The following is a 23,129-nucleotide window of genomic DNA, read 5'->3' as shown; positions in this document are numbered from 1 at the left end:
TACACGTCAAGAGCTGTGGAAAGCAACGCCAATGTTTAGCTTCTATTTCTACCACTTCTTTTCTTCTACTGAAGTTAGCATGCTAAAAGTTAGCCCCAGCCTGCCCTATCTCCTACCACTTTGTGATAGTGTAGCTTTCAGTCTGCCAGTGGAATCATGAATACATCTGATCCAGAAGATGACTATTCATTATTTTAAAGGTGCTAAATGTATGTTTTTACTATCACAACATAGCTAACGTTAGCATTAGCGGTGTTTCAATTCAATTTTATTTATATAGCGCCGAATCACAACAAAAGTCATCTCAAGGCACCTTTGATATAGAGCAGGTCTAGATCGTACTCTTTCTGTCTCCAGCAGTGGAAAGCAATGCCAGTGTTTTGCTTCTATTTCTATTAGGTTAGTATGCTAACCAGCTAGCCCCAGCCTGTCACGTCTCATAACACCACTTTCTTCCCCAAGAGGGGGTAGTGAGTTGCTGTAGCCTCCAGTCTGTTCTCAGTCCAACATGAGTACTGTAGTGCTCCTCAATGCCACAACACCGGAAGCTCTTGGTACACAAACAGCTGCTAATGCTAACATTAGCTACGCAAAAAAAATTACCTTTAACAGTATTTTATCAATCTAAGTTTTAAAGCCTCCACTCTCCTCCTCGTCCTCCTCCTGCTGCTGCTGTCACTGACCGGGGGAGAGGAAACTGCCCTTTACCTCCACAGGGTTTTTTAGGCAGCGCGCCCGGCGTTGTCACTCTGGTGCTGAACAATGTGGAAAACACCCATTTCCACAGCTGATAAGAGTGGCAGAGCTGCGGGTGTGAAGCCGGGCTCTGTGGACATTCCATGGCAGCTTAATGGCTCCGAACGAGCTGAATACTGTTTGTGTTACGTCAGGTCGACCGGAGTGGCCGTTGGTATCAGATACTGTAGAGGTGGCCACATCTCACTTTCCCCCCTGCACATTTCCTCTCTTTCCTCTGGTTATGTTTCATTTGAGTCGGTGCCAGTGCAGTGAACTGTTAATGTTGGAGTCACTTTTGATTTACAAGAGTGATTTCAGGGGGAATTTTAGACTTTGTTCATTATTTTTTTGCTTATACATTTAGCTAAAAAAACATGTCATGAGCCTTATTTTCCCATGTTTTGGGTGTAAATCTACAGTCTAATCCTATCCCATGTCAAAGTACGTCCACTGAAGTGTTTGTTTTTGCCATTGACAGGCTCAGACTGTATGGATATGATTCCTACAGAGATAGACCGTTTTATTAAAGTGAAACATCCCCTTTGTTTAACCAGAAATGTCACTATATATCAATGCCAGACGCCTTTGACAAAAGTGGTAATTTTACAAAGCAGAGGAGAGGAGTTGCTGGAATACCGCTGCTTCAATCAGTTGGTTTGTTTGTGTTATTGTGTGGTACTTATGCTTATTTAAATGATCTGAATACTTCTTCCACCACTGAAAGTCACACAAAAACACAAACAAACTATACATAGATGGAGGCAGCGGTATTCCAGCAGCTCCCATTTTCTGCTCTGTAAAATCGCTGTTTTTGTCAATGGAGTCTGGTATTGATTTACAGCGATGTTGGTCTAAAAGAAAGGATCTTTCTCTTTAAGAAAATGGACCATCTCTGTAGGAATTTACTATAGATTGTTATGGACCCCACTCAGTCAGGTTATGGTTTTAACACACTGTCTTCTTGCTTACCCAGGCATCAATGCTCAAGCTCGTAAGCTCCAGAAAAGCCGCTCCAGAGTCGCCTCTCTGTTCGTGGACGGCAGCGGGGAGGACGTAGACGGACTTGGCATCTGGAGGAGTCTGAGCGAGATGGATCTGTCCGCCATGGGGAAGGAGGCCAGCCGGGCCCAACAGAGCGCGCTCAGAGAGGACCCCGAGGCTGAGGCCGACAAGGAGGTCTTGCGTCTCGGTATGGAGAAGGAGGAGACGGAAAGCAGCGACGACAACACCACCCAGTACTCCATTCACCCGCCCTTTGACTTCCCGTACTTCCTCCTGCTGCAGGGCTACAGCCACAGACAGGTAAGATACCGAGGATGGATGTTAGCGCCAAATTACCTGTTAGCTGGGTTAGTTCTAGCTTTTAAAGGTACTAATATAATATTCTGAATATGTGTGATTGGCAGATTAATTGGTGGCTGTGGTGGTGGTCACTGCTAAGAATTGTGTTATTTGTTTAAATCATCAAACAGACAATGAATCATTTTGTTTGTTTCTGGCTGCTAGCATTAGCGCTAGCAACATGGCTACCTGCTATCAGCCTGGCTACTGTCTGAAGCAAAAAAAAAAACAGCCATAAGAACCCTGAGTTGAATTAGAAACCCTGATCTCAGTGCTATGATAAAGGCTGATAAAACACCTGGTTGTATTAATAATTAGCACGTTTTGTTAACGACTCATCCAGCAGGATTAAAATCAACTGACAGTCGGGTTTGAGCCCTTTCAAGTCCTGGAGCTGTCTCCTAAGTTGGGACTGGCCATATGAACTACCAGGACAAATCCTGGTGGACTGTAAAAAATCCATAAAGTCGGTCCCGTCTTTGCCTCCTCCAACAACAGGCCTCTTTTTCTTTTGCCAGGTAGACTTTCTGCAGGTATAGCCATTTTCTCTACATGAGAAATGCTATCTATGGCTAACGGGGAAAACAAAAGTGGCATCCTCTTTCTGTTTCTGTTTTTACAAATGAAACACAATGAGTTGATTACTTTTGGACATTGTAAGCACTTGTGGAAAACCCTGAGTTGCGGAGATCGGCGGCGGCTAACACAGGCTTATAAGAGACAACAGGGTGTCAACAGCCTCCTGGGGTGAACGTCTCAGATTAAAAACCTCAAGGAGAAAATCCCAGAGTCAGAGAGGAGAGTTCACCTGTGCTATAACTCTCTGGATTTCTAAGAACAGACACGGGCACAAGAAGTGAAGAAGAAGTGACTCCTTCCTCGAAGCCGACGTCTGTCATTGTGTCCCAATGAAAGGACAAGGAAACCTGCTCAGGAACGTTCCAAACAAGGAGATAACCCTGATTAAAGACACACTGCGGAGAAGGATAAACCACCCAGAGGCTATTTTTAGAGTCCACTGTATAAACACAGTCGGTGGAGGTGGAGGTGGAAGGGGGCACTTTAACTGGTGTGCTGTAATCTACATACCAGAGTTTTAAAGTTGCGCCTCATTTGAAAACAGCCTAATTAACATCAGTTCGAATTGGTTGTTTACTCAGCTCAATTTTTAAACTTTTTTTTCTGCATTAAAAACCAGAGAGTTAGGCTGTGGCTGTGGCTGTGGCTTTCGGCCCGGCCTCGTTCCCAGGAACAGGAAACGCTTTCTCTCAGTGTTGTTTATGGAGATTGCTGACTGTGCAGGATGCTGGTAGCACCACCACCACAGCAGCGGCAGCAGCAGCAGCAGGCGTAATCTTCCCCTGCAACAATGCGTCAAACCCAGAGCCAGAGCAAAGGAACGAGGCGGGTCGGTGGTACATTGGCAGTCAGAGAACAGGAAGTGAGAGCTTCCATGTATCTAGGCCTTAGAGATTTGAGTGGTGCAACTAAATAAAATTAGGGATGGCGTTCTTATCAATTAATCTGCCAATTATTTTTGATGTTTGGCTTTGAAATGTAAAAAAATGTCAAATAATTTCATATAAAAGTCCAAAAATATTTTGTTTTACATTGATATATGACCAAGAAAAACAGGAATTAGAAAATATTTGACATTGTTTCACTACTCTTGCTTGAAAAACAGCTTTGATTGAATGACGTGATTAATCAATATTAAAATTCTTGGTAATTATTCTCGTTTCTGACTTGAAACAAGACAAATATCCAAAATATGTGAATTAAAGATTTACAATTATATTCAAGACAACTTCTGAAAACTCCTTGATTTGAACTTTAAACTTTAAAGAGTCTTGTAATAGTCTTTAGTTTATAAAAGAACTACAATTAGTGCCTCCACCGGCGGCTTTGTGAGGTCACAATGACCTTTGACCTTTGACCCTTTGACGTCCAAATTCTAGTCAGTTCATCCTTGAATCCAAATGAACGTTTGCACCAAATTTAAAGAAATTCCCTTACGGCGTTACTGAGATATCGCGTTCACGAGAATGGGATGGACAGCATGAAAACAAGATGGCCGACGTGGATAATCTTGATTTAAAAACCTGTTTCCTTGTTCGTCCGTGTGAGGGATGGGACTGATTTCGTTGTGAAACGTTTTGGAGACGACCCAGCAGAGTGCGTGTGAACACCAGCGGGATCAGCTGGTGTTAAAGCACAGGCTGCACTGAGGAGGCGGGACAGGAATGGAAGGGCTTAAGAGCGAGACGCCGCTGATGCCCGCGACCTCAGGGTCACCGCATTAAGGCTCATTAGTGAGGGTGATGATACGGTATCAACTGTGCCGGGCAGAGCCAAGCAGAGCAGACAGGCCTGTGGCAAGAGACATGACAGACTCTGTTTTATCTCCAACAAACGAAGGGAAATCTCACAGTAAACCAGCTGATGTTGGTCCAGTTTAACCACTTTATCACCATACAACATAAAAATCTCTGGTTTTTGGACAAAACAAGCATCTGGAAGACGTCGCCTGGGCTTTATGAATATTATTACATGAATATAATATTTTATAGAATATTTTATAGAGCTTCTCAGTTAAAGAATTTGCTGCTTTCTGCTCTCTTTTTTAGTTTTGGGGCATTGATCAGTCAAAATAAAGCTTTTAAATGGGGGAAAACAGGAAATTGTGACAGGCATTTTATGTTTTATTGTTGGTATTTTATTTTGTAGTAGTTTTTTTCAAAGCAAAGTTTAGCAAAGCAATTGACCTGCAGGGATCAATAATTTTTCTGATTATGCATTTTTCTCCAATTTCTGACATTTTCTTGACCAGGTAATCAATCGATTAAGCGAACAATCAATGGCAGACTAATAAGTTAAAAAAATTAGGATTCACAGTAGAGCTGCAAGTCATTCTGATAATCTATTAATTGTTGAAGTTATTTTTCGAGCAAAAATACCAAAATATTTGACGTTTCCAGCTTCTCACATCTGAGAATTTGTAAACTGAACATTTTCAGGTTTTGATGTGTTGGTCAAACAAAACAAGACATTTAATGGTGTCGCCTGGTTTTACAGACCAAACAATTATTTGACTAATTGAGGAAATAAGGGATAAATTAATCAATAATGACATTAATTGTTAATTCTAGGTTTTTAAATGTGAGGTTTTGCTCTTTTTGTGTTGTGTTTTAAGTGCATATATTGTTGTCTACATGTTGGAGACGTCTCCTGGACCATATTCAAAATGAAAATCATTGTCTTTTTGCAGGATTTTGTCATCTACCTGATGAGTGGGACGACCACCATCTTCGGCTGCTGCAGGGAGCACTGTAACGGCGAGGACGAGGAGAGGTTAAAGGTCGACATCCTGCTCTTCGCCCCTGATGTGTTGCCTCAGCACTGCTGCGTCAGACGCCTGGACTCTCAGAACCAGACGTCGACGGGGGAGCACAGAAAGACTCTGACGATGCTGAAGCCTCTGCACGGCGCTCCCGTCACCAGAAACGGTTTCCTCCTCAAAGAGGAGGTGGAACTGAACCCAGGGGACTTGGTGGGTTTGGGGAAACACTATCTGTTCATGTTTAAGGATCCCACCAGCACATCCGGATCCCTGCAGACCCCTCCCTGGATGACCAGACTCTGCCCGAACTCTGACACAAAACCATCGTCTTCTTGTTTATCGTGCGGCTCCTCCATCGGCGCGAAAAGGCCTCACAGGAAGCCGCCTTGCTGGAGGGACCTGGAGGGCACAGAGGCATCGCTGAGCTACGAGCTGGAGCAGGAGGAGAAAGTCCTGCGGCAAATCCTGGACTCAGCAGACCCGAGCGGGAACGAACCGAAGCTGACGCCGGCTTTCCTGCTGAGCCTCTGCGTCCAGCGCTCGGCCTCCACGTTCGAGCTCACGCACTTCAGGCAGCTGCTGCTCCAGATCGCCAGCCAGATCCAGCTCGTCATGTGGGTAAGGAACAACCCCCCCCCCTGCCGCCCCACCATCTGCTCTTTCTTCTCCACCATCAGATAATTCACCTTTTTGTTCCGAGCTGAATGTTTGCATGAAATGGATATTTTCTTAATGTGTTCACCCTCTCAGGAGAAGACAAAGGAACTTGCGGCGATCCAGCCAGAAACGTGAGTAGACAAACACCTGACAACACCTCAAGTTTTACCTGTAAAAGACAAATTAGAGTCTGGTTTACAGTGAAGTTTAACACACGCAGGTTTGTGTTTGAGTTTCCCTGTGTGGGAGGAGAAGCAGCTGAGATTTTTCTCATGAACACTGAGCTACATTTTGTCTGTCTCAGCAAGTTATCAAAGGTTGACGAACACAGGACTGTGTGGGCTTTAATATTAGTCATCATATAACGGGAACTGAAGGTTTTTTTGTGTCTGTTTTGACCTAAAAAGTTGATTTTTGAGATGGTTTCTTTACAAAGATTATTTTAACTATCGATTAATCGACCAATTATGTCCTTGGTTTGTCCACAGAATGTCAGAAAATGCTGGAAAATGCCAAAGTAGTCAGCCAAAGTATTTATTTATACTTCTTTATTCAAAAACCCAAAGATATTTCAGTTTACTTTCATACACATCAAAGAAAAACATCAAATCCTGGTGTTTGAGAAGCTGGAGCCAGCAAATGTTTGGCATGAAACAATGATTTGATTTAGATTTTTTATCAATCATTTAACTGATAAATAGTTAAAGAAACATGTCATCAAAAATCTCATTTTTTTGTTTGAGGAAACTTAAATGAAATCAGAATGAGAAGTGAATGAGAGACGAAAATTGAGTATGTTTAGAGGGTGTAAGGTTATTATTAATCATTTTAACTATCAAATAACCTTAATCAATCATTTTTTATCAGTTATTTTGTTATGAAATTTAAAAGAAAATGTGAAAAATGTCCAACAAAACTTTGTTTTACCAGTTTAATCATATAATCCTCACTCTGAGGAGATGAGAACAGTTTTCTAAACAGTATTTAGTCAAACTTGTTTCAGCACTAACCTCATTTTTTAACGTCTTTTCACACCAGGAGCTCCGGCGAGTCGCAGCCCGATCAGCTTCACCTCCTCAGCATGGAGGAGCTGATCCCAGGTCTGCAGCCGCTGGTGCTGTGGATGGCCAACTCCATTGAACTGCTGCACTTCATCCAGCACGAAGTCCCTCAGCTGCTGCCCTGGAGGCAGGACCAGGAGGACGAAGGTGGTTATCACATCTATCAGACCTGCAGTGTGTGTATGTCTATTATTATTATTATTATTGAGACTTTATATGTTTCTTCAGGTCTGTTGGACTCTGAGATATCAGCCACTCGGACAGCCTGTGAGGAAGCCATGACAGTCCTGGAGGAAGTCATCATGTTCACCTTTCAGCAGTCTGTCTACTATCTAACAAAGGTTGGCTACCACACATTAATCTACAGTACTGGCCCAGATGTAAGACTATACACTGCAAATAGTGAAATCTAAGTAAGTTTTTATTGAGAAATTAGAATTACCAGAATTATAAAGCTCTAACAAAAACTCAGTTCTCAAAAACAAGAAAAAAGAGGCAATATTCTAGGAAATATTCTTTAAAATAAGCAAAAATCTTTCTTTTGTTTTAAAAGTTTTGGTAGGTGAAATTATCTTGTTCTGGCAGATAATTTTGCTTATTTTAAGTATTATTCTCCCTGTTTTTGAGCTGAGCTGAGCTTTTCCTGTGTATATTTTTCTGGAAATTAGGTTTCAAAAACTGGGAGTAGTCTTATATTTGAGGACACAACAGTTTTGTGGTCCAAACATTGGATTCTATCCTCTACAAAGAGCGTTGCATTATGGGTCGTTTGTAGCTTTTTTGTTGCTATGCTAGCTAGTGTTTTCAGTCTGTTAAGCGAAATTATCTGCCAACAGAATAAGACACTTATCAACTTTTAAAACAAATATTTTTGCTTGTTTATTTCCCCTTTTTATAGCTTTTTTCCTTGTTTTTGAGAACTGAGTTCTAGTGGTGTATGTTTTTTTATTAGGATATTAGGTAGGTAGTAGGGTAGGGTAGTCTTATATTTTTGTGGATGCGACAGTTGTGTGGTCATAACATCGTGTTCTTTTTGAATGGAGAGAACACCAGTGTAGCGCTGTCTTTGGTTGTTTGTAGCCTTCATGTTGCTATGCTACCTCACATTTTCAGTCTGTTTATAGTGATTATTTCAGAGTCGGTCAACACTAAACATGTTACATTAGTGGCAGTTTAACATGTGGGAGTTGGTGAGGGATTGTGTAACGTGTTTAGCTGCCACAGAGGAAATAAGATGACGATGAGTTAAGATGAGTTTGTAGTGTCTCCTCACGTCGTTACTGCAGAAATGAAATGGGAAGAAAATCTGTCCAACAGCCAAGAATTGTGTTGTTATCGTCTTATAATCGGGCTGATAAGGTCTAAAGTCCACATGTACTTTGATATAATGACATGAACTTGTTTCACGTCCTTTTGACCTGTAAAATCTGAGCATCAGGTCACATGTGAAGCAGGAAATTGAACTGTGTAAACACCATTTTCTGTTTTCATTGAGCGTTTTCCAGACAGAAAACACAATAACAGAATGGAAACACTGACTCTCCATCAGGAAAAGCCTGTGAGATAGTGAGCGCGGTCTCTTTTCCACCGACTGGAATATAAACAGACACAATCTCGTCTCTCAAGGTTTCACTGGTTTGTTGAATAACAAAAAACTAAATGTCTGATTCTGTGAGAACCACTATATGAACAGCTGAAGGTTCTCAGCTTTTCAGTGAAATGTTGGAAGTCAGATTTATTTACAGAAAGCATTTGATTTAAAATACAATTAAATAAATTGAAGTTAAATTACTGTGACAAACAAAATCAAAACAATTTTATTGTTATATAAATGATCAAACCTGATTGTATAAACGTGGGTGTTCAGCCATGATTTAAGGTGTCAGTAGATGAGAAATAAGTGAAGGAGGGGGTCTGGATATAGAGTATGAACTGAGGACAGTATGGAGTCCAAAGTGTGCCATGAAAAGTTTCTATTAAAAAGAATAAAAATAAAAATAGATAAATGGCGTTATATAGAAGTAAATTAATTAAAATTTGTAAAAATAGACAGAAAAAATTAATTACTTTTTAATTAATGTATACACCGAATATAAATAAATATATATTTCTATATCATATATATAATTACATATATATCAAAATAAATAAATTAAAAATCTCATTAATTATTCTTTTCTCTTTTATTTGTCTTTATAGTTCCATTTTTTAAAACTTATTTTTTTCTTTTATTTATTCCTTTTACCAGTTTATTTCTTTTTATGGCGCTCCTATGCATAACACAGAGCTTTAAAACAAAATTTAAAAAAGAAAAATCAAGCAACTCATGGAGGACACAGGGCTACAGTAACTCTACAAAAATAGTTAAAGATGCAACATAAATACAGTTAAGATGCAGCTACTCATAAAGTTCAAAGAAAAATGGTTGAAAGAAACTAATAAAACCAAAATTTGTTAAAACATATCTTAAAAGTAAGCACCTTAGCTTCCCTCCCACAGGCTTTGGAAGTTTAAAACATTTTTTTAAAAAACATTCTTAAAAAACAGACACCAGTGGAAGTGCATATATAAAATGAAAATAAAAGGGGCTTATGATGGAGCCTTGTGGTACACCACATAAAAAAAGAAATGATGAAAAATAATCTTAACTGACAGCTTTATGCCAGTCTTACATCTGGATGACAACAGTCTGCTCTCCTGGTTTACAGCCCGACAGGACTCTCCCAGACTGGATTTACACAGCTTTCCCATGATAAAGTGACTCATTAAAACTGGTCTGGTTTAACTGCAGAGTCCAGCCGACGTCACCAAACAGCAGAGTCTGTAGAAACGCCACCACCCTGTATGGTGACCGCTTGAGGAAGGGAGGGAAGGAAGCAGGAACAGCCTGTGCTGTTGTTTTGAATTCTCATATTTCTGTTGCTTGTGCTGCAAAAATAACAGCTTAAACAGAAAAAAACATACTTTACTGAACAGTATGTGCTCTTCAGCTTAATAAGAGTTTCTTTTATGTGGCTTTTTCAGAAACACTTTGTGTTTATTTGTCACTCTCAGAGCTTGTTAGTCACTCAGCAGCAGCAGAAATATATGCTGTAATTACTCCCTTTAATTACAGACAGTATACTACAGTATATCTGCATGTGTTTGGTGGTGACTGTCCCTCTGTCAGATAGAAAAACAGGAGGAGGATTTGCAGCCATGAGCAGCAGTCTGTTTCCTGCAGAGGAAGACAAACTGTCAGAGAGACACCCAGCAGAGGGGGGGGGGGGACTGTTAATTTCCTGTAAAATGACTTAATGTGCCATTTTTGTACTTCTTCTTTTTCTTCTGGCTGTTTAAAAATGATGTATATGAGTAAAACTGGACCAGAGGACATTAAGGGATTGTTTTTGAACCTGGGCCTTGTTTTCACGTTTTTAGGTGTATAAGTGTCTGACAACATTATGGATAGGATTCCTGCAGAGATAGACCATTTATTAAAGAGTAAGATCCTTTTTATTTAAGCAGAAAAATCAATCAATAACACAAACAAACTAACAGATGTAAGCAGCTATATTTCAGCATGTTAAATTATTGTTTTTGTCAATGGAGTCTGGTAGTGATAAAATGGCTGTTTCTGAATTTTACATTTTAGTCAATAAGCTGATGAGATAGATGATTCTTTTTTTTAATTAACAAGTAAAATCCTTTTTGTTAAACCAGAAACATCACCATATATCACTACCAGACTCCATTGAGAAAAACAGAAATTTTACCAAGCAGAACACAGGAGTTGCTGGAATACCACTGCTTCAAGCTCTTAGTTTATTTGTGTTATTGTGTTACTTTCAGTGGTGGAAGAAGTATCCAGATACTTTATAGAAGTAAAAGTACCACACAATAACACAAACAAGCTAACAGAGCAAGGCAGCAGCACCTGTGTTCTGCTTGGTAAAATTCATGTTTTTGTCAATTAAGTCTGGTATTGATTGACACAGACATTTCTGGTTAAATAAACAGGATCTATTTCTTTAATAAAAGGTTGTATCTCTGTAGGAATCATATCCATAATGTTGTCAGACACTTAACAATCTGAATCAGTGGATGAACTTTGACGTGGACGATTGCCCATTGGGCTACATTGCAGCTGCTGTTCACCGTTCTCTCCCCATCAATCTTTTTCACTTTGAAACATGAAAATAATTTAAAAAGCAGCTGCAGATGTGATTTAAAAACTATATCCCTCCCTATAAACCCCCTCAGCCTCCTCCTGTCTCCCTGCAGTCTGTCTCCACGATAACATATCACTCAGCACCTGCAGATCTGCTGAGCCTCGCTGTAAACTATCAGCTGACCCCCCTCGCCTCAGGCTCGCAGGGTTATTGTCGTCTTTACAGCCTCTTTCAGTTTGTCTGAGGTCAGTGTGTTGATGTGTGTGAGTACCTATCAGGGTGATGTCATTCATGTTGAAACAATGGCAGAACTGTGTCAGACGAAGGAGTCGTGATAAGAGCTGGATCTGTCAGGGGGTGGTGTTCAGTGAAACAGCTGGCATGATGATTCTGCAGTGTTAGCAGAACTGTAGTTCCTCTTTTATATATATATATTTTAGAGAAATTTCTTATTTCTTTGTCAGGCACTTCACCTTTTTTTAAAACTATATCACTGCCAGACTCCATTGGCAAAAACAGTAATTTTAAGGAACAGAACACACAAGTTTTTGGAATACCGCTGCCTCAGTATGTTAGTTTGTTTGTGTTATTGTGTTACTTTCAGTGGTGGAAGAAGTGTTCAGATACTTTATAGAAGTGAAAATACCACACAATAACACATGCAAAGTAACAGATGGAGGCAGCAGCTCCTGTGTTCTGCTCAGTAAAATTCCTGTTTTTGTCAATGGAGTCTGGTACTGATGTATAGCAATGCTTCTAGATCTTATTATCTGGATATTTGGACTTAAAGTGTTACCAAGTGTTTCTGTTATTGTTTCCAGAAATATTGTTATATATTAATACCAGACTCTATTGACAAAAACAGGAATTTTACAGAACAGACAACAAGGGTTCTTGGAATACCACTGCCTCTATCTGTTAGTTTGTTTGTGTCACTGTGTGACTTTCAGTGTTGGAAGAAGTATTCAGATCCTTTATAGAAGTTAAAGTAGCACACAATAAACACAAACAAACTGCAGTGGTATTCCAGCAGCTCCTGTGTTCTGCTCTGTTTTGTCAATGGAGTCTGGTAGTGATATATAGCAACGTGTCTGAATAAACAAAAACAATCTTACTCTTTAATAAAAAGGTCTGTCTCTATTGGAATCCTATCCATAATGTTGTCAGACACTCAAAAAATAAAGTTTTTCAATGCCTAAACATGGCTGTGTGAAAACAAGGCAACAAAATTTACATGATAATGTAAATGATGTTAAAAAGGCATAAATTGTATGTCCTATATTCTAACTCTCTGTGTGAAACTATACTGTTTTTACACATGAACATTCAGCTTTTAGCATCTATAATGACTCAGTGCAGCTGCCCTTTGTGGTGCGAAACACAAGCTCTCCTGCAAAGTTTCCTGTGCACTCAGTGGATGCCTCCCTCACTCTGAGTCATTGTGTCTTTATGTTCTGTTCATAGCAACACTGAGCAAGACAGATGAGTACGTTACTGAACTTAACACAGTCAGAAATCATGTGCAAGCAAAGGAGAATTTCTCCTGTGAGCAGTAAAATATCCCCGTCTCTCTCCACAGAGTATGTACTCGGCGCTGCCCGGGCTCCTTGACGGGAACCCGTTCTCAGAGGGCGGCCAGCTGCGAGTGCCCGATGGACTCGGCGGCATCCTGGAGGTGCTGAAGGAGGCACTGAAGCTCCTCACAGCTTTCCAGGTGCATCCGGACATCTCGTTACAGCTCTGTGCCTACCTGTTCTTCTTCATCAATGCATCGCTGTTCAATGCCCTCATGGAGAGAGGTGAGGTCACATCAAGAAACCTGTTGGACCAGTTTTAGATGTTGTTTGTTGGTTGGTCGGTAGGTCTACCAGTTTGTCCACTACAGATAATATTCCTACAGATAGACCTTTGTATTAAAGAGTAAGATCCTTTTTGTTTAACCAGAAACATTGCTATATATCAATACCAAACTCCACTGACAAAAACAACGATTTTACCAAACAGAACACAGGAGTTCTTAGAATAATGCTGCCTCTGTTTCTTTGTGTCATTGTGTGACTTTCAGTGGTGGAAGAAGTAATTAGATCCTTTATATGCGTAAAAAATACCACACAACAACACAAACGTAACAGATGGAGGCAGATGGAGGTATTCCAAGAACTCATGTTGTCTGCTTAGTAAAATTCCTGTTTTTGTCAGTGGAGTCTGGTAGTGATAAATAGCAATGTTTCTGGTTAAACAAAAAGGATCTTACTCAAAATAAAAAGGTCTGTCTCTGTAGGAATCCTATCCATAATGTTGTCAGACACTTATAATAACAATCTGAGCTTGTCTATAGCAAAAACAAGCACTTTAGTGGATGTACATTGACATGGACGATTGCCCATTGGATTATATTGCAGTAGCTGTTAGTGATTCCAAAGATTTTCATCCTTATCAATCATTTACACCAAAAAACATGGGAAAATAAGGGCTACAGATGTCAAGACTAATCTAGCACCACTTTGTTGTTCAGGATCTGTTGCTGGGTTCTACCAGTGGTCCCGGGGCGTTCAGATCCGGGCCAACCTGGACCTGATGATGGACTGGATCCAGAGCATCGGACTGGGCGACCTGGCCACCGAGTTCTTCCAGAAGCTTTCGGCTGCCGTCAACCTGCTGGCCACACCCAAAGAAACCCTGCTGCAGGTCAGAGGAGACATTTAAATGTTTATGTTTTAGGTGCAAAACCTTCCATCTTTTGGAAATCTGAACTTAACTCAACCCTGATTCTGACTCGTCTGTCGAGGCATGTGATCAGTTTATGGTTTTAACAGCAGTGAGAACAGATGGACTTGTGCTACCAGAGTACAGTGACTCATTGATCAAATATGAGGAAATAACCCGCAGGAACAGATTAAGTAAATACACTAAAATGATCAAATTATAACGTCATGGCAGTAATAAAGGTTTGGCACTCACTTATCTAACTGAAAACCATCCATACCTGAGTGTATCCTGTTAGCCTGAGAGTAGGTAAGTAATAAATTATCAGCTGAAATCCTGTTTATGCTCATGTAAGCCAAGTGGAAAAACTAAGACCTCAAATGGCATTTTAATGTTCAAAGACAAAGAAATACAATGTATGCTCAGTAATAACATCAAACACTCCTGTGCATCACCAGAACAACAGGTTTATATTTGCTTTTACTTGTGTTTAATCTTTGTTGTGCTGCCAACTTGACGCTTAATCCTTCCTTTCTTAGTTACCTATTCAAATCTTGTTTAACCTTTGCACCTTTTCAGAAGGAAGCTGAGCTGTCACCCAGCTGGTTATTGAACACTGAGGGATTCAGGGTCATAGAGAGAAACTTAAGACATAAAAAACTGCTCTGGTATGACACTGGAAGAACAAAGGTAAAACAAAAAGGTGATTCACAGGTTTATGGCAGCTGGAAACATGATGCTGTTGGATGTTTTTGTGGTGAAGTAGCCATGTGCTCTGGCTATAAATAGAAAAAGCTGCTTACTTTATACAATCTATACATCTTAAATACAGTATAAACCTCAGAATAAACCTTTCACATCAAAGCTTGGCTGTACTTCTTAATCCTTTTTACTGTACAAGACAAATGCAGCGAGAGCCTATTAGCTCTTGGGTTTCACTGCTTCTTAATGGGTTTTTATTGAAACAACATGTTGATGTGGGGAACAGCTCAGTAAGGGAACATTGTAAACTGTAAACGAGAGAGACATTAGTTAAAGACAGGAAGACCGAATACGAACGGAGAGGTGGGTTGGTTCGTTTATGTCGACTTCAGGTTTCTTCTCTATCCATTAGTTTAGGCCAACTATTTCTATTTTTATCCATTACTCTTAATTGTTTTCAACCATCTATCCTTTACCTTTAGCTAACTAATTAAATGTACATTTTTGCTATCGCTACATAGCTAACGTTAGCATTAACAGCTGTTTACTTACCAGTCTAGAGGAAACGTCGCAAGTTACATCAACACTTGCCAAGAACTGTCTCTGGCAGAAATGCTGATGCTAATTTGTGTTATATTTCTGTCACTACGTTTTCTTTACTATGAACTTTAGCCACTGTTGTGGTTACGGTTGCTGTTTTCACCCCAGACTTCTCATCGTCCTAAAAATCAACAGATTTATCAAGAGTACAAATAGTTGCAGCCCAAGTGCTAACTATTTAAAGGTGATATGTGTTTCTCCTTGTTCTACATAGCTAATGTTAGCATTAGCAGCTGTTTACCAGTCTAAAAGAAACAAGTTCAGCATCAAACTCCGTTGCTTTAGCCAAGAGCTGTCGTCAGCGGAAATCCCGATGCTAACTCTTGTTTTGCTTGTATTTCTATCACTTTGTTTTCTTTGTTGTCAAATTTGTCAGGAGCAGGTGGTGGTGATAATGGTCATTTATCAAGAATTTTAGCCATTGTTGCATTTACTGTTCTGTTCTATCCAAGAGTATTTAACCTCTGTGGGTCGTTATCAAGGCCACTGGTTGCACTTATTTCAGTAGTAGTATTTCATCAGTGCTTCTGGCTGTTGTAACAACAAATCAGAGTCACCTGGGGCCTAATGTAAACAACACTTACGTATAGCACCTTTAAACTAATCCACTCGCTTGCTAACTGGTTTTAACACTCCTCCAGTTGTAGTAGACGTTCATGTGTTGGAACTGACTGAGTTTGATTTACTGAAGATTACTCCCATTTGTAATCATGTCTGGCTGTTTATTTTCATCCTCAACAGAAATATGTTTATATATTTTTAGACTTTTTTAGTTGCTGAGGTCTGTCTGGTTGGGAAATAATAATAGAAAATAAGGTTTCTGTGCTGTTGGAGCTGACCACAGAACTAATTTAAAGCTGAAATGTGTGTCAGAACATATTATATTTGGATGAACTGGGCATGTTAGGTATAGTTTTACACTCTGAGGTTAACACCTGTTTTTCCACTGTATGACTCTATACCACAACAGCTGTCGACAGCTCTGTCTTATCTGTCTGTTGGATTGGACGGTTGCTAGGAAGCTGGTGGTTTTTTACTTTTGTCCCTGCCCTGGCATATATGAGGTCACTTTGTGGCCGTGGCAGCAGAGGCACACACCCTTGACAGATTTTCTTTCTTCCATCTGGAGTTTTCTGGGCTCTTAAGAACTGAAGTGGCTCGCTGCTGGCACAGTTGTAAATTACACCAGAGGGATGTGGCCTGGCTTGTTTTGTCAGCAGTTGTGGAGAAGACAACATCTGAGAAGTTATTTTTAGGGGAGAATATAAGCATCCAAACATTAAATCTCAGACATAACAGAGACGTTTTTAAGTTTCTTCTGTTTATGAGCAGCATTTAAACTTCACCTTCTGCTGAGTTTAGGGCTGGGACTTGACAACATTTAACTCACAGGTTTTCCTACTGTGGCACCAGCATGTCTGGGCACAGTCCGACTTCCACCAATTCAACTGGAAACAGACTGAATGAGCTGCGTAATGTTTGTAAAGTTTGTCTTGTAATAATCACACGAACGTCGCTGCCAAGTGACTCACCTTGCTTCCTTATCCTTGAGCTACTTTTCCGTAGTCATCAAAAGATCAGATATCTCAGGTGTTTTTGTGAGGTAATAGTCATATTTCATGATAAGGACGTTCGCAGCAACCTGAGAGGGGAGATAATGAGGAGTTTACACTTCTCACGCTGCACAGGACCACGTGTTGATTAAATGAAATAACAAACACAGGATAAGGCTTTGAAGAAATATTTTCCCAAGAGGCTTTGTTACCACATCTGGCCTTGGGGTGACAGGGTACAAAGACCATTTACTAGATCATATAATTGGTTTAAAATGCTTTGAATGCAAATGAGAGAGTAGCAATGACTCTTTTTTTCTCAAGCATGTTGGGAAAATACTTCCCACCCTGTCATTCTCTCAACTACAAAGTGATTCTTTCGGGTTTTACAATCACCGCATTTTAAGTTTATGAATGGTTTTTTGTTTTTTGTTCGTTCAGGCATCCTGGTCATCTCTCAGGACAGAGTTTGCCGCCCTGAACCCAGCCCAGCTTCACCACATGCTGAGGGAGTATAACTCTGGGAAAGCCTGCCCCAGCGGGTGGACGCCATCGCCAGATGATGCTCAGGACGCCGTCAGGACAGGTGAGCAACACAGAGGTAGAACATTTTAAAGGTAAAATGAGGAGCTGATTAGTTGATTGACAGAAAAATAATCAAATATTTGATTTTGGACTTTTGGTTGGACAAAACAAGTAATTAAAAGATGTCATGGACCGTAGTTCTATATATTGTGACATTTATCAATTAATTGAAAAAAGAATTGCCTTATCAATCAGTTATGTAAGTAATTGACCATTCTGTCTCTCAGTATCTGCACTGCTGCTACAACAAATTAATTGTAGTCCAGAACATCCCAAACCCCGAAGTAGTGTCTTCAGACTGTTTTGAGTTATTCAACACTCATTTATTGTCATTTAAGACAAAGAAAAGCAGCAAATCACGTTTAAGAAGCTGGAGAAGCTTGAAAAGGGACAATTTTACAACAATACAATCATTTCTTTTAAATCAACTAATCAATTAATCGTTGCAGCTCTAGTCTGAAAAAATAAATGACCAGTACATCTGTCACCCTCAGTTCAGTTTGAATGGCTTATTGGTCTTTAAAGTGAATGTGCTTTTCAGGCAAAGTTGTGAATTTATCAGCATTTATTTGAAATATAAAAATAGGTGACAATAAGAAAAATCAGGGAGGCAAAATGCCTGTGAACACTGGATTATGAAACCACCCTCTTCCCTTTTTTCTGAGCTGTGGTTTCCTTCAGGACGGCCATGTTTACTGTAAACTGATGTAACCAGACTCCTCTTTCAGTGGGAACCAGAACAATGTATTGTGTAGTTTGCATGTTCTGACTTGACAGTCGACACGCTCAACTGCACAAGACTTCATCATAAATAACTGTGAACACAACAAGTTTAATAATATGATTTTAAAAAGAGGCTGAGACGCTCTGAAGAAAACGCAGGGTTCCCAAATATCAGCTAATGGTGTGTCAACATATTACATGTTCTACATTCTTAGTTGTTCAGTTGATGACCAGACCAAACTGTAAGATGTGTAACAATAATATTAATTTATATAGAACCTTTCAAAACAGTTAATTATTATAATGATTCATTATAGTAATAGTTATGCAAAAGCCATTCGGTAAAAGTGAATTTTTAGAAGTGATTTAAAGGCAGAAAGTGAAGTCCCTAGTGAAAGTTCTTCAGGTAAACTTGCAGAGGGTGGGAGAGGTGCAAAAATGAAATAATTGAAGAAATAATTAAAGCTTAATTCGTAATTATGAAATTTATTTATTGAGCTTTCAGGTTGTTTTTGGAAAGACTGAAACGCCTCAACAACAACAGCAAAATCTCTTTTCCTTCTTAAAGTAAGAGGCTCTAAACACAGCTCCCAAAACTGGGCCAGTGTTTTTAAGTTTATAAACTCTGGAGACTGTTCAGTTTTTAGGGGATAAAAATGTTGTTTCAGTCTGGACGGAGGAAAACACACAGAAAAAGATGTGTTTACAAATTTAACCAGCTTAGTTTGGACGTACTGTGAGTAATCCTGTCCCGTCAGTCTGTCTCCACCAATCAGCTTCAGTCCACGGTTACCTCCCAAATCCAGCCTCTCCCAGCGGGAGAGCCACCACCTCGTTCCCACCTTCGCCCACACTGACCCACACCCCGCTGCGAAAGAAACAGATCCAGCAACAGTCCTGTACTTTATTTACAGCTCTTAATTAGGTGTTAACCCCGATACAGCAGCTTTACTTGGAGGTTGAATTTCATTAGAAAGCTGTAGCGAAGGTCAGGTCATTTGTGATGGATAATAACCGGAGGGGGTGGCGATCTCTCTTCCTGCAGGCGACATCCTGGAGAGCTTCGACAACCACCCGCCGCTCATCCTGCCCAGCAGCACGTTTCACCTGGAGCTGGGTAAACCCATCGTGGAGCCGGCTCTGTTCGAGCAGCTCGTACGTCTGCAGGAGTTCATTCGCCAGCTCCCCTGCGGTGAAACCCGAGCCGAACCCGATGTGGAGGAACAGGTAACGAGCTCCCTGACCCCAGAGAGTCAAGAAACGGAACACTTTGATGTTTCTACATCTGTTGTTGATTGACTTTATATCCCCCAAACTCAGGCTCTCAATGGGACGACCACAGACAGCCAGTCTGCGACCTCACCCTCTGTCAGAGTCTACCCGGATCCGGACCATCAGGAGGTCTCCGACCCAGTTGCCTGCCCTTCCTCTGAGGCAGACCCGGACTGCTCCGCCCCCCAGGCCCGAGGATCTCACGGTGACCTGAGCAGCTGCGAGGCGGTCCTGACCCAGAAGCTGAAGAGCCTGGAGCTGCAGAACGCCCTCCCCGGACAGGCTGACATGGGCTACCACAAGAGCCTGGCGCTGGACCCGTCCTGCCTGCTCACACCACCCAACACCCCCCAGGGTATGGAGTTGGCCGAGCTGGAGGCCGATCTGCAGGAGGGCGCACGCCAACAAAAGAAAGGTAACTAGGAGATTGGTGCCAAAATCCAGCCCTAGTTTCAAGTAAGGTGTGAGATCAGAGCCAAAGTGGATGATCAACAGGCTGAGACATGTTGCTTATAAAAGTGAAGCACTCACCCACAGGCAGTGGAAGTGTAAGTGATGTATCACATCCACTTCTTTGGGAATAGGAGTTGTTGCTAACAGGCCTGTGAAATGGGAATGGGATTGACTTCCACAGAATAATTGCAGAATACAGTCAGTGGCCACCTGAAAAACTGGCCATTTTAAGTTTGATAAAGGGAGAACATGTGGCAGAGCTCTTGTACTGAATTGCATAGGTGTACCTAATAAAGTGGTCAGGCAGAGTATATTCCAGTGCTTGACTCATTTGAGAAAAGATTATTCATCAGATTTGATAATTATTAAGATGTTTCTCAAATGTGATCAACTCACTTGAGAAATGTGTTAATCTTAGCTCCTCAAATGTGAGGATTTGCAGCTTTTCTGTTTTACACAGTGGCCCACTGAAGGATACACATGCAGCATAAAAACTGGGTGTAAACATAAACACTGCAAATGCAGACACAACACAACCAAATATGGAAATGTGCCACAACCACAGGCGACAGCTAAACACCAAAACACACTGACGTTGAACTGTAATTGTCAGGACTGTAGTTTTCCACAGTATCATTGCATTGGATAAATTCACATTTTGACCTGATGATGAAAAGTCACAGGATCATTAGAGTTACTGGTGAATATCTGTTGCAAATTATTTGACAAACCATCCAACAGTTGTTGAGATATTTCACCCTGGAGCAACCAACACACCAAAGCTGCCACACCCAGCCTCCCCGCCCTGCTAGCATGGCCAAAAATCAACAGATTCATCCATAACGAAAATAGCTGCAGCCCAAGCATACCATTTAAAGGTGCTATACGTAAGTTGTTGCTGCCAGTACATAGCTAACGTTAGCATTAGCAGCTGTTTACTTACCAAGAGCTTCAGACATTGCTGTGTTTACAAAACAAGAGACTCACTATCATAAAGTGGTATTACGAGATGGGACAGGCCAGCTAGTTAGTTAGCATGCTAACTTCAGTAGAAGAGAAGAAGTGAACATGGTGTTGCTTTCACCTCTGGAGAAAACTCTTGGTGAGTAAAGGAATGAACTTTGACACAATGTTTCATCTAGACTGGTAAATAAACAGCTGTTGATGCTAACATTAGCCATGTAGCGATAGCAAAAACTTACATATAGCACCTTTAAAAAAGTAATTTTCAAAATAGATAATGCCACAAAGTGGCCCCACTCACAGCTGAAAAATATTAAAGGAATCCCAACAACAGCAGATGATAATTCAGAGCAAGAATGTTTTAAGAAATCCTGAAACGAAGAGGAAAACCACCGTGCCACCACACATGACGACAAACCAACACCATCTAAAAAAGGCCCATTCATGGCCTTACTTAGACACAGCAGGTTTTAATAACACACAGCTCGTCACTTAAGCTAAATCCTCGTCCTGTGTTTTCTAAAGTCTTGGAATGAGGTCAGCAGCACTCATTCCTCCCAAAACCTCATTTCCCCTCCTCTTACTGACTGAATCTATTAAGGAAAGTATTTAGTGACTTGACCTCGTGGACCTGCTGCATATTTGTCCCCGGCGGTTCCAGATCCACACATAAAGGTAACCCCCCCACACCTTGACATAAAAGAGGTGGGAGCGCACTTCATCTTTTACTGAGTCTGGAGGTCAGGAATTTCAAGTGGAAGGCCGTGCAGGGTGGATTCGCTGTGCAGAGGAAGGAGTGTTTCCTCTCCCACCCCTATTGTTTTTGGACGCCTCCGTCATTAGGTCATTTGTAGGAGTCATAGGGAGTCAGGGTGAGAGTCGACTACTTCAGAATTAAAGTAATATATAAACCAAAATTACACACCATGTTTGGCAATGCTTGTGGTAAAGAGTGTCTAAGCCTCAGGAGGGGTGTTTCCCATGACAGTAAGTGTACATCCATCAACATTTAAAAAAAAAAATGTGAGTTGGAACACAGTTAAACAGTTTAAATATTGAAAACAAGTTTTTACACTTGGCTGAGGTGGAATGGTTGTATAAGTTTTTTAGCATTCCTGCTTCCCGCATCCCAAAGTCAGTGGATTTTTTTGAATGGGCTTTGGGATGAGGGAACCAGAGGTGCTAATATGCTAACTTATAGAGTGGTGCATGGATGAGTCCTAAAATCAGGAAGTAAGTTAGCATTTTTAGCACTTCTGGTTCCCTTGTCAAAAAGTCAGTGGGTTTATGGTTAGATCCCTGAAACAAGGTCTGTGGTTTTAACACAAGCTCGAGACATTTTCACATTTTATCCTGCAACACAAAAAACATCAGTAATACCCCACTTATGATTTTTCTAAGCTTTTATGTCTCTAAAAGGCACTTGCTAACAAGTGGCTAAATGAGACGAAACCCAATCTACTCACCAGTCCACCTTTACAGCTTTGTTGTGTTTATATGCCCACTCTTGCAAACTATTAGAGATCAGAACTAAATTAAATTACAAGTTGGAAGCTTAGAGGTGGTGACACTGGCGTCATGTGATTGTGGTGTAGTTCGTTCATAGCCTAATATCAGCTTTTTACCTCTGGTGATTGTATTTAGTCTTAAAAAATAATTTGTGAAGATTATTTTGCTAAACAAAATATGTACGTAAAAAACTGGTGGGGCGGGGCTCAGCAAACGAACATCAAAGCAGACATTAAAGCCAGTAATGTCACAAGGAATGATGTCACCAGCATTCTGTGCTAACAACCAGGATTTGACAGTAAACCAAAACAGAATTCCGTAAACTTTCCAGAAACTTTTGTTTCCGGAGTTCTGTTTACTGGAAATTTTCTGCCCCTTTGCAACCCCTAACTGTAGTATCTAACTAGCCTGACTGATCCAGAAAACCCTCAGATCTCAACCATCAAAACCACTTTTCATCAAGAGTGATTGTGTTTGTATGTTAAGAAGCTCATTCTGTGTTAATGTGCCCCCTAACAGACCCACCCCCACATGTGGTTGTGTGCAGCTACAGAGGGTTTAAGCTGAAGGATTTCATTGATCTTAATCAGATGTCTTTACTCTCATTGGGTACTTGCTTTGTGTTTTCTCTGTTAATGCTTTTATCAAAAGTAATTTGCTTAAAGGGTTTTAGGATTGAAACAAAGCCATCTGGCACTATCTCTGTGTGTACAGTATATCTGTCCTAATCTGCAGTATACTCAGTAATACTTTCCCAATCTGCACATATTATGTA

At 40.7% G+C, this 23,129-nt stretch overlaps 1 protein-coding gene across 1 annotated transcript in view; it reads left to right on the top strand.

Moving 5' to 3' along the window:
• Nucleotides 1-23,129, top strand: part of radil2a (Ras association and DIL domains 2a) — a 31,731-nt gene that overhangs the window by 3,754 nt on the left and 4,848 nt on the right. Inside the window, exons 4-13 of the mRNA XM_018684681.2 lie at nucleotides 1,712-2,040; nucleotides 5,348-6,037; nucleotides 6,170-6,207; nucleotides 7,115-7,284; nucleotides 7,366-7,478; nucleotides 12,868-13,087; nucleotides 13,804-13,976; nucleotides 17,291-17,435; nucleotides 19,203-19,384; nucleotides 19,478-19,844. Of these exons, the coding sequence (XP_018540197.2) occupies nucleotides 1,712-2,040; nucleotides 5,348-6,037; nucleotides 6,170-6,207; nucleotides 7,115-7,284; nucleotides 7,366-7,478; nucleotides 12,868-13,087; nucleotides 13,804-13,976; nucleotides 17,291-17,435; nucleotides 19,203-19,384; nucleotides 19,478-19,844 (2,427 nt within the window). The remainder of the gene's footprint in view (nucleotides 1-1,711; nucleotides 2,041-5,347; nucleotides 6,038-6,169; nucleotides 6,208-7,114; nucleotides 7,285-7,365; nucleotides 7,479-12,867; nucleotides 13,088-13,803; nucleotides 13,977-17,290; nucleotides 17,436-19,202; nucleotides 19,385-19,477; nucleotides 19,845-23,129) is intronic.

Source organism: Lates calcarifer, linkage group LG11, assembly GCF_001640805.2.
Source record: "Lates calcarifer isolate ASB-BC8 linkage group LG11, TLL_Latcal_v3, whole genome shotgun sequence".
NCBI classification, from domain to species: domain Eukaryota; kingdom Metazoa; phylum Chordata; class Actinopteri; family Centropomidae; genus Lates; species Lates calcarifer.
Note: the sequence above shows the minus strand (reverse complement) of the source record. Positions and strands in the feature narration are given on the sequence as shown.